The sequence below is a fragment of the Loxodonta africana genome, chromosome 19 (genome assembly GCF_030014295.1).
Source record: "Loxodonta africana isolate mLoxAfr1 chromosome 19, mLoxAfr1.hap2, whole genome shotgun sequence".
NCBI classification, from domain to species: domain Eukaryota; kingdom Metazoa; phylum Chordata; class Mammalia; order Proboscidea; family Elephantidae; genus Loxodonta; species Loxodonta africana.
Genome location: NC_087360.1, coordinates 8,055,711 through 8,067,818, shown reverse-complemented (window position 1 = coordinate 8,067,818; position 12,108 = coordinate 8,055,711). Strand labels below are relative to the sequence as shown.

The 12,108-nt window shown below is 46.9% G+C and overlaps 1 protein-coding gene across 1 annotated transcript in view; it reads left to right on the top strand.

The window, feature by feature from the left end:
• Positions 1-12,108, top strand: part of CFAP251 (cilia and flagella associated protein 251) — a 95,633-nt gene that overhangs the window by 46,190 nt on the left and 37,335 nt on the right. Inside the window, exons 13-14 of the mRNA XM_010599893.3 lie at positions 3,754-3,927; positions 4,934-5,118. Coding sequence (XP_010598195.2) covers positions 3,754-3,927; positions 4,934-5,118 — 359 coding nt within the window. The remainder of the gene's footprint in view (positions 1-3,753; positions 3,928-4,933; positions 5,119-12,108) is intronic.

The following is a 12,108-nucleotide window of genomic DNA, read 5'->3' as shown; positions in this document are numbered from 1 at the left end:
TTTTGATTGTTGGCAAGGTGACGTTCTCGTTTATGTCAAAGCAGAGCCCTGCTCCCAGATTTTGGATTCTGTCCTCCTGCCCTGTGAATAGGGCTCTTAGGCTCAGTGAAGACTCCCTTAGACCTCTGTCCGCTCCCTCTGCCATTTCTTTTGGTCTGCTACACGCGCTTAGCTTGTCTTTGCGGTGTGTTGGGAGGAAGCAGCGTCTGCAGGCAAGCCCACTGCCCCGTGAACGCACTCCCGTCTCCTTCTCCTTCTTTCTCTCCTGCTCTGTGTTGTTGTTAGCTGCTGTTGAGACCAGACTCTTGGTGACCCCGCGCACAGTGGGATTAAATGCTGTCCTTTCCTGTGCCATCCCCATGATCGGTTGCAGATTGGACTACAGATTGTGTTTTCACTGGCGACTTTTGGAAGTAGATTGCCAGGCCTTTTGTCCTAGTCTTTCTTAGTCTGGAAGCTCTGCTGAAACCTGTTCAGTATCACAGCGTCAGGCAAGCCTGCACTGACAGACAGGTGGTGGCCGCATATGCAGTGCGTCCGGTGGGCATAGAACCTGTATCTCGCGCACGGAAGGCGAGGACTCTACCACGGAGCCGCCAGTGCTGTCCTGGTACACGATACTGTTTTTAGTAATATTTTATGGTGTTTCGGTGGTGGTTTACACAGCAGTTTAGGTTCCCATTCAACAATTTCTGCACAGATTGTGTAGTGACATTGGTTACGTTCTTCACACTATGTTAATGTTCTCAATATGTCTAGTTTCCCTGGCCCCTTACGTTCTCATCTTTGTTTTAAAGTAATTGTTGACCGTTTGATCTCACATAGATGATTTTTTAAAGCTGTGCAGTGTTCACGAGTGATACTCTTTATTTTGTGAGGCACTCAGTTGTTTAGTCATAAGGTGACTTCGGGAACTAGTTTCGGTTCAAGGTTTAAACAGTGTCTCAGTGCAGTAGTCTCAGGGAGTCCTACAGTCTCAAGCGGTCCGGTAAGTCTGTTTTTCCTTTTTTAAGGAATTTGAGGTTCTGTCCCTCATTTTTCTTCCATTCTATCAGGGCCCATCTACTATGTATACAACACTTTTGAAGGCCCAAGTACCCCTCACTATCTTAGATGGCCGCTTGTTAGCATCTGCCTGATGGCACTATGCATGCATCCCAGGTCCCCTCAGCCGTTCTGTCCCACTCCTCAGCCCCTTTCCCTCTTAGCCACCTGACCTTCCTTATTTTATGTAGCTGGGGAAAGAGAAGGTAGGAGAGGCACAAAGATTAGGGCTCTTGATTTTCCACAGAGAATGGGGAGGGGACTAGGAAAGGTGGATGAGACCAGGATGTCAGATAAATCCTTTCTCCCTCCACTACCTTTCTTTTTATTTTTTATTTTTTTAATAATTTTTATTGAGCTTTAAGTGAACGTTTACAAATCAAGTCAGTCTGTCACGTATAAGCTTATATACACCTTATTCCATACTCCCACTTACTCTCTCCCTAATGAGTCAGCCCTTCCAGTCTCTCCTTTCGTAACAATTTTACCAGTTTCTAACCCTCTCTACCCTCCCATCTCCCCTCCAGATAGGAGATGGCAACACAGTCTCAAGTGTCCACCTGATACAAGTAGCTCACTCTTCATCAACATCTCTCTCCAACCCATTGTCCAGTCCCTTCCATGTCTGATGAGTTGTCTTTGGGAATGGTTCCTGTCCTGGGGCAACAGAAGGTTTGGGGACCATGACCACGGGGATTCCTCTAGTCTCAGTCGGACCATTAAGTCTGATCTTTTTATGAGAATTTGGGGTCTGCATTCCACTGATCTCCTGCTCCCTCAGGGATTCTCTGTTGTGCTCCCTGTCAGGGCAGTCATCAGTTGTGGCCGGACACCATCTAGTTCTTCTGGTCTCAGGATAATGTAAGTCTCTGGTTCATGTGGTCCTTTCTGTCTCTTGGGCTCATAGTTGTCGTGTGACCTTGGTGTTCTTCATTCTCCTTTGATCCAGGTGGGTTGAGACCAATTGATGCATCTTAGATGGCCGCTTGTTAGCATTTAAGACCCCAGATGCCACATTTCAAAGTGGGATGCAGAATGTTTTCATAATAGTATTATTTTGCCAATTGACTTAGAAGTCCCCTTAAGCCATAGTCCCCAAACCCTCACCCTTGCTTCGCTGACCTTTGCAGCATTCATTTTATCCCGGAAACTTCTTTGCTTTTGGTCCAGTCCATTTGAGCTGACCTTCTGTGTATTGAGTATTGTCCTTCCCTTCACCTAAAGCAGTTCTTATCTACTAACTAATCAGTAAAAAACCCTCTCCGACCCTCCCTCCCTCCCCCCTCGTAACCACAAAAGTATGTGTTCTTCTCAGTTTATACTATTTCTCAAGATCTTATAATAGTGGTCTTATACAATATTTGTCCTTTTGCCTCTGACTAATTTTGCTCAGCATAATGCCTTCCAGGTTCCTCCATGTTATGAAATGTTTCACAGATTCGTCACTGTTCTTTATCGATGCGTAGTATTCCATCGTGTGAATATACCACAATTTATTTAACCATTCATCTGTTGATGGACACCTTGGTTGCTTCCAGCTTTTTGCTATTGTAAACATCCACTACCTTTCTAAGTTATCTTCCTTTAACCTTTATTTTCTCATCTGTAAAATGGGTATTATTTTACTACTTATTCAAATAGACTAAGGATTTTTTTAAATAATATATTCTAAAAGCAAATATATGTGAAAAACATAACGATTTTTTAAATTTTTTATTGTGCTTTAAGTGAATGTTTACAAACCAAGTCAGTCTCTCATACAAAAACTTACGTACACCTTGCTATATACTCCTAGTTGCTCTCCCTCTAATAAGACAGCACACTTCTTCCCTCCACTCTCTATTTTCATATCCATTTGGCCAGCTTCTGACCCCCTCTGCCCTCTCATCTCTTCTCCAGACAGGAGCTGCCCGCATAGTCTCATGTGCCTACTTGATCCAAGGAGCTCCCTCTTCACCAGTATCATTTTCTGTCACATAGTCCAGTCCAATCCCTGTCTGAAGAGTTGGCTTTGGGAATGGTTCCTGTCTTGGGCTAACAGAAGGTCTGGGGACCATGACCTCTGGGGTCCTTCTAGTCTTAGTTGGACCATTAAGTCTGGTATTTTTACAAGAATTTGAGGTCTGCATCCCACTGCTCTCCCGCTCCCTCTGTTGTGTTCCCTGTCAGGGCAGTCATCGGTTGTAGCCAGGCACCATCTAGTTCTTCTGGTCTCAGGCTGATGTACTCTCTGGTTTATGTGGCCCTTTCTGCTTCTTGGGCTCATAATTACCTTGTGTCTTTGGTGTCCTTCATTCTCCTTTGCTCCAGGTGGGTTGAGACCAATTAATGCATCTTAGATGGCTGCTTGGTAGCGTTTAAGACCCTGGAAGCCACTCTTCAAAGTGGGATGCAGAATCTTTTCTTGATAGATTTTATTATGCCAATTGACCTAGATGTCCCCTGAGACCACGGTCCCCGAACTCCCGCCCCTGCTACGCTGGCCTTCGAAGCGTCCGGTTTATTCAGGAAACTTCTTTGGTTTTGGTTTGGTCCAGTTGTGCTGACCTCTCCTGTATTGTGTGTAGTCTTTCCCTTCACCTAAAATAGTTCTTATCTACCATCTGGTTAGTGAAAACCCCTCTCCCTCCCTCCCTTCATGCTAATAATGATTTTTAAGTTACAAAATTTAAAAGAAGGAATAACTTCTGTTCTTTTGCTCACGCTCAGGATGTAAATTATACCGTTGCACTTTACTGGGTGGTCGTCAGACACGGACAGAGGGTCTGGGAATACTTAGCAAGACTTCGTTCTCATCGCAAAAGCATCCGGAGTCTCCTTTTTGGGGTGCACCTGGACAGCAATGAGCCCAGACTGCTGAGCCTCGGGAGAGACCGTCTCTTGGTGAGATGCTTGTGTTTTCGTGCGCCTGGTCACTCGGGCTGCGTCTCTCTCGTCCTTGTCAGACCCCTGACATCTTGCACAGAACCTGGGACGTAGTATGTGTGCCTGTTGGAGAAAATGAATGTAGAATGTAATAGTGTAAACCTCTCAACGTTGTTGATTTCCCTTAATGTGGCTGTACCTGCACAGGGGCCCATGTCCTCAGTGAGAAAACGACATGTTGGTGGGCAGGGGACGTGGTTTTCCCCACAGTGTGGCCGTGTAGCCACCCTGGCTGCTCAGTGTGCATTTGGAAAGCCGACACTCGCTGCTGCTCTCATTGTGTCCGAGGCCGGGGCCAGGCTGTTCCCTAAATGTAAACATGAGTGGAAGATGTGGGACAGAAGGGGAAGGCAGTGGCAACAGGAGATGACGTGATAAAGCCAAAAGGATTCTTGATGAGTCATCGATCAGTCTGTCACCATGTCTGTCCTTCTTTCCTACCATCCATCCACTCATTCATCCTGGCCTGGCCACCAGAACATCCCTACAGGCCAAATTCAGCAGGCCGCTAGTCTGTGACCGCCCAGTGCTGGGAGTGACACATGAATTCGTTCTGACCCTAGAATGCTCCCAAGAGAGCGGTCAGGGAAGCGGCCTAACAGACTGAGAGTTCAGGCCTTGGGGTCAGTTGGACCTAAATTTGGAATCTTGCTCTGGCATTTTGTAGCTGTGTGACCATGGGCATGTCACGGAACCTCTCTGAACATGTGCTTTCTCATCTGTAAAATGGGCATAATTCAGTACAGCTTTGCAGGGGAGTCGTGAGGATTAAATGCAGGCTGTTTCAATGTGCTTCAGCCATTGACTCCTGGTGAGCATCCAGAAACGGGAGCTTTTGGGCCTAGCCAAGGCTAGGACGAGGGAGCCGATCATTATAAAGGCCATCACTGTGACCTTGGGGCCCCTTAGCTGAGCTTTTCACTCTGCTTAGTCCTCACACATGTCCATCTGGGTTCCTCCACAGATTGAGTATAATCTCCTCAGGACCTGCAAAGACCACCTGGAAGTCCTGGACATTCACCGAACCGACCAGGGCTGCTACCCCACCTGCATGGTCTGGTATCCGCCACTCACCAAGGAACTCTTCCTGCTCATCTGCAACAGCGGCTACAAAGTGAAGCTCTTTAATTCCACCACAAAAATGTGCAGGTAAGTACCAGAGCTTCCCCCGATGTCTCTGTAAGTCGGCGTCTCGGCCTCCGCCTGAAAGTCCCAGCTGACATACCTGAGGGCAGCTAGGCTACTATTGTGACCCTCCTTGTTTGGCAGAGGAGGAGACCCAGGAACAGAGCATGCAATTCTCCACCAAGGCCACGTGGCTGGGAAGTGCCATGGGCAGGATTCAAACCCAGAACCCTCGCTCCTAAACCCAGCACTATACTGGAGAAGGGGCCCAGAGCCCAGTGGCGGGCACCTCTTAGGATCTGGGGGCCCCAGAAAGGTCACAAATGCCCCCTAAAAACTCCCAGTCTTCTCTCAGGGTATAAAGATAGGTGTTTTCATCTGAATACTGCCCATTGCTGGATGTTTCTTAGTTGTGGCTCTCCAAGGATTTTCATCGCCTCATTTGCTGAATATTTACTGAGTCTGTGAGAGCCAGTGCTGTTCCAGGTGCTGGAGACAGGGATGACAACACAACAGCGCGTCTGTCCTCATGGAACCAACCTCTCCATGGGGAGGGATAAGGACAGAGACAAATAACAAGTCGCTAGATAGTAGGTGGAAACCCTGGTGGCGTAGTGGTTAAGTGCTACGACTGCTAACCAAAGGGTCAGCAGTTTGAATCTGCCAGGCGCTCCTTGGAAGCCCTGTAGGGCAGTTCTACTCTGTCCTGGAGGGTCGCTATGAGTCAGAATCGACTCGATGGATGGCACTGGGTACTGGGTAAAAAAATATGGTCATCAGGGCTCTGCAAAAAACCAGGGGCAGGATAACAAGATGGGGAGTTCTGGAGGTAGAGGGGCTGCTACTTGATGGAGGGTGCTGGGGGGGGCCTCAGAGAGTGGGGACCTGTGAAGGAAGACTTGAGGGATGTTAAGGAGGGAGCCAGGGACCCAGAGGGAAAAGTGCCAGCAAGCGCAAAGGAGCTGAGGTGGAGAGTGTTTGGGGGTCTGGGAAAGAGTGAGAAGGCGCTGGGGGAGAAGGTGGGAGAGCAAGTGAGGGAGGCAGTTGCTTTAGGGTGGGGCTTTTCTCTGTGGAGATGGGTGCTGTCAGAGGGCTTGAGCAGAGTGATGGGCTCTGATTTATGTTTAAGATGACTCCCGCTTCTGTACGGAGACTAGACTCTGGGAGCAAAGGTGGAAGCCACGCTTGGGGGCTTCGTGAGAGAGGAGGATGGCTTGGGTGGGGCGAGGCAGGGGGCCCACTGTGGGGAGGTCGACAGGATTTGCAGATAGAATGATAAGGGACTTTCTCACTTACTTCAGCGTCTTTGCACAAGCAATCAGAAGAAGGGAACCAACCTTTACTGAGATAAGGCAGACACGGGGGCGGGGGGGTAGATTTGAGAGAGGCCAATCCAGAGTCAGACTGTGGACAGGTTAAGTTGAGGTGCCTGTTTGTCGTCCAAGTGGAAATGCAGGCATTAGGTTCTGGAGGATGGAGTTCATGGGAGAGGCTGGGCTGGAGTTGCAAATTTGAGGTCAAGAGCATGTGGTGGTTTAAAGCCACAAGACAGGAGAAGATTCCAGAGGCGAGGGTAGATAGAGAAAAGGTTGAAGGACCAGGCCCAGGGCGTGCAGAGCATCTCCGAGCAGCAGCTCCTCTGTGACTGGAGCTGGCCTCTGTGCTGGTGGCCCCCGAGTTCGCGCCTCGTGATAAATCCTGATTATTGAGCAGCATCCCTGCTCCAGACGCCCTATGTTGCTATCCCATTTCTTCTCCAACAGCCCTGCAAGATGTTGTCCCACAGAGGCTCAGAGAGGCCACGTTGCTTGCCCAGGGCCAAGCAACTAGGCAGGGCCAGGGAAGGTCTTGAACTGGCTCTGTCTGACTCGGTCCTCCACTGGGCAGCCCCAGGTCCTCCTGCAGCCCTAGCTTGGGGCCCATCCTGGCCCTGAGCTTTTTTTCTCTGCCTTTTGGGCATGACTAGGAAAAGTGGAGGCACCAAGGAAGGAGAAGCAGCAAGAACTGAGATGCTAGTGTGACCCCGCCCCAGAGAAGGAAGTTGGGGAACTGGCCAACAGCGGCTGGCCCGTGCTAAAGGACTCAGTCTTCAAAAGGGAGAATCACCCAGAATCTTGTTTCTTAAGTTCTTTTCCAGGTGGGCGCAGGGGACAATGACTGAGAAATGGCTGTCATATAGCAGGCTTAAGAGAGAAATCTAACACAACTTTTTTCTTTAAACTATTAAAGCACTGGGAAGGAGAAGTTTGAAGGCAAAATGCAAAAAGGAGTTTTAGGAAGATCTCAGAATTTTTGTACACTGTTTTTAGTGGACACAAACTTTTTGAACAAAGAACACCCCACGGATATGCCCAGCCCTGAAAGAAATCTGAATTTACAGAGCAGATGAATTAGGGGTAGGGTGCCTCAGGCTTTAAGTAAAGTTGTTAACTGGGATGAGGTGGGAGGGACTTAGGGCCACAATTAGGAGTCTCTGCCCATTCATAGCAACCTTAAATGAGCATAACCCGCTGCCATCAAGTTGGTTCAGACTCCTAATAACCCTAGAGGACAGAGTAGAACCGTCCCATAGGGTTTCCAAGGAGCGCCTGTTAGATTCGAACTGCCAACCTTTCGGTTAGCAGCCGTAGCTCTTAACCACTATGCCACCAGGGTTTCTGAAATTAGCATAAAGCCGCCACCAGGGTTTCTGAAATTAGCATAAAGCATCTTTAAAAAAAAAAACTTACTGAGAACTCGTACACCAATGTTGACTGCAGCAGTATTCACAATAGCCAAAAGGTCGACATCCCAACTGTCCGTCAACAGATGAATGGATAAGTAAAATGTGGTGCATCCATACAATGGAATATTATACAGCTGTAAAGAGAAATGAAGTTCTGATACATGTTACGACATGAATGTCCCTTGAGAACATTATGCTGAGTGGAAGAAGTCAGTCATAAAAGGATAAATATTGTATGATCCCACTTATATGAAATAGGTAAATGTATAGAGATTGTCTTAACTGTCTATTTTTTTTTTTTATCTAGTGCTGCTATAACAGAAATACCATAATCGGATCACTTTGACAAACAGAAATTTACTCTGTCACAGTTTAGGAGGCTATAAGTCTGAATTCAGGGCTCCAGCTCTAGGAGAAGACTTTCTCTTTCTGTCAGCTCCAGGGGAAAGTCCTTGTCTCCTTTTAACATCTGTGGGCCCACTGTTCCTTAGAGATATCTATGTGTGTTGTTATCAATCTTCCCCTGGGTCTAGGAGGTTCTTATTGTAGGGACCCATGGTTCAAAGGACATGCTCCACTTCTGACCCTTCCTTCTTGGTGGTAGCGAAGTCCCTCCCTTCTCTGCTCTCTTCTTTGTCCTTTTATCTCTTGTAAGATAAAAGGTGTGACTCAAGCAAGGGTATGACTTGAGTAAGAGTGTGACTTGAGTCATGCCTTCTTGTAAGGCTGTGACTCAAGGTATACCCCACACTGATCCTGCCTCATAACATATAGAGGTTAGGATTTACAACACATCACAAGATGGAGAATAATTATATCAGATCGCAAAATGAAGGGCAATCACACAATACTGGGAATTATGGCCTAACCAGATTGACTCACATTTTGGGGGGACACAATTCAATCCATGACATTCTATCCTCTGGCCCCCCAAAATTTTTGTCCTTGCCACATGTAAAACATTCACTCCATCATATCATCCCAAAAGTCTTAAATTAACTTCAAGTCTAAAATCTCATTTTCTAAATCACATACAGGTGAGACTTTAGGCATATCCCATCCTGGGGCAAAATTCCTTTTTATCTGTGAACCTGTGAAATCTAGACTACAAATTACCTGTTTCCAAAGTATAACGGTAGAATAGGTACAAGGTAGACATTTCCATTACAGATGGGAGAAATTGGAGGGAGAGAAGGGATAACTGGCACCAAGCAAGCCCAGAACCCAAGAGAAAATTTTACATTAGCTCTCAAGGCTTGAAAATAATTCCTGTGTTCTTTGGGACCATCTGGGCAAGGGCTTTGCACTTCAGACTCTGGGTGGAGGCCCTTCAGCCATGGGCTTCCACTCTGCCTTCCAGGCCCACTGGGATGGCGACTCTGCTTCCTCAGCTTTGGGTGGTCCCATTCTTCTAGTCCATCAGAATAGCAACCCCACCCCCTCAGCCCCAGCAGGCCCCGTTCTTCGGCCGCTTGGGCATGGCGGTCCTGCCCCTTCAGCTTTGGGCAGTGGCCCCATCCTCTTCGCCACACTGAATGGCAGTCCCACACCCTGGAACCACGTTGGTGAAAATCTGACTTTTGTAACCTAGGATGCCATGGCTCTACCCTTTGAGACCCCAGAGGCCATGGCCCCACCATTTGAGACCAAGGCAGCTCTGCTTCTCACGCTCCTCCCAACAGTTCGCTGATCTCCAAGCTGCTCCAGGGATGGTTGTTTTCTTTTCTTGGGGGACAACAGATGTAGCTCCTCTGGCCTGTTTCCTGCCTGTAGAATTCTAAGAGGCACATAGCATTCCTTCCTTTCGCTCTTTCTCTGTCCTCTTCAGTCTAAGCTGATGGGTTTTTTCTGTGGTAGTTGGTTAGACCGTCAGTCACGGGTTTAATTGCTTTAACAAAAGATTGTGTAGCCATCTCCTTGGTGAACATTCTAGGACACGTCCTTAGTTTGTACAACAGAATTTCCTGGATCTTTACGTTTACTTTTCATTTTACACAGTCCATGTCTTTCCTCTCACATTTTACTGTAAGCAGCAAGGAGAAAACAAGTGGCCCCTTTAAGACCTTGCTTAGAAATCTCATCGGCCAGATATCCAAGTTCTACCTTCCACGGAATATTGGAACATAATTCAGACAAGTCCTTTGTCACTGCATAGAAAGCATCGCCCTTCTTCCATCGTCTGATCACATGTTCATCATTTTCTTTTAAAGCCTCCCCAGAAGCACATTTATCGTTCACATTGGTAGCAATATTCTGTGCCTGGCACCATATGTGTCCTCTAACACGACAGAAACTTTCTCTATAGCTCTCTTCATTTCCTTCTGAGTCCTCTCAAAATTGCCTTTGATGTCCATAATTCTACCACCAGTCTCTGCAAGGGAATATAGGCTTTTAGACACCTTAAAACTCTTCCAGGCTCTACCCATTACCCAGTTCCAAAACCACTTCCACGTTTCAGATATTTGTTAGAGCAGCGCCCCTCTCCCGGCTAGTGCTGCTGTAACAGAGACAAAAGTTTCTTAGTGGTCACCAAGGGTTGGAAGGACAGGTCGGGGGAGTCATTGCTTAGGGGTACTGACTTAATGGTGGTGGAACAATTTGGAAACGGGTAATGGTTTGTACGACATGGTGACTGTAATTAATGTTACTGAATTGTACATGTAAAAAAAATGTTGAATTGGCAAATGTTTTGTTATATATATTTTTACCACAATAAAACAATTAAAAAAAATAACTTATTGAGAATGAAGAAAACTGAAGACACAAGGGAAAGATTATCCAAAGGACTAATGGGCTACCACGACCACAGCCTCCGCCAGACTGAGTCCAACACAACTAGATGTTGCCTGGCTACCACCACTGACTGCGCTGACAGGGATCACAGTAGAGGGTCCCAGACAGAGCTGGAGAAAAATATAGAGCAAAATTCTAACTCACAAAAAATGACCAGACTTACTGGCCTGACAGAGATTGAAGAAACCCTGAGAGTATGGCCCCAGACACCTTTTAGCTCAGTAATGAATTCACTCCTGAGGCTCACCCTTCATCCAAAGATTAGACAGGCCCATAAAACAAAATGGGACTAAAGGGGCACACCAGCCCAGGGGCAAGGACGAGAAGGCAGGAGGGGACAGGAAAGCTGGTAACAGAGAACCCAAGGTCTAGAAGGGAGAGTGTTGACATGTTGTGGGGTCAGTAACCAGCTTCACAAAACAATACATGTACTAACTGTTTAATGAGAAGCTCGTTCTGTAAACCTTCATCTAAAGTACAATAATAAAAAAAGTAAAATGGCCCTGGTGGTCATGGCCCCCAGACCTTTTGTTGCCCCAGGACAGGAACCATTCCCGAAGCCAACTCATCAGACATGAATCAGACTGGACAATGGGTTGGAGAGGGATGCGGGTGAGGAGTGAGCTTCTTGGATCAGGTGGACACTTGAGACTATGTTGTCATCTCCTGCCTGGAGGGGAGATGAGAGGGTGGAGGGGGTTAGAAGTTGGCGAAATGGACACGAAAAGAGAGAGTGGAGGGAGAGAGCGGGCTGTCTCATTAGGGGGAGAGTAACTGGGAGTGTGTAGCAAGGTGTATATGGGTTTTTGTGTGAGAGACTGACTTGATTTGTAAACTTTCACTTAAATCACAATAAAAATTATTTAAAAAAAAAAAAAAACCATTGCTGTCGAGTCAATTCTGACTCATAGCAACCCTATAGGATGGAGTAGAACTGCCCCACAGGGTTTCCAAGGAGTGCCTGGTGGGATTCAAACTGCCACCCTTTTGGTTGGCAGCCGTACTGCTTAACCGCTACACCACCAGGGTTCCCATCTCTTTATCAGCGTATTCTAATTCTGTTGACAGAGAAATAAAAGAATTAGAAAAAAAAAACTGTAATATGTAAAAGACTGGGGAAAGACTAGTAGATTTTGAAATTTTCCTACTTATGATTATGATTATTAATATGGCTCCATCCTTTACAACACCCAGTGCAAAATTTCAAGACAGCTACAATAGAGGATTAAACCAAGCACAGGGCCCTTCTACGCATGGGGCTTCATGTGACTGCACAGGTTGAATGCCCATGAATCAGCCCTAAACCCCCCCCAAAAAAACAACCAATTGCCATCCAGTTGATTCCAACTCATAGTGACCCTATGGGACAAGTAGAACTGCCCCATAGGCCTTTTGGTTAGCAGCTGTAGCTCTTAACCACTACACCACCAGGGCTGCTGAGTTCAGCCCTAATGATGGTGTATCAAGCCTAGCTACTTATTTAGGAAATAATATTG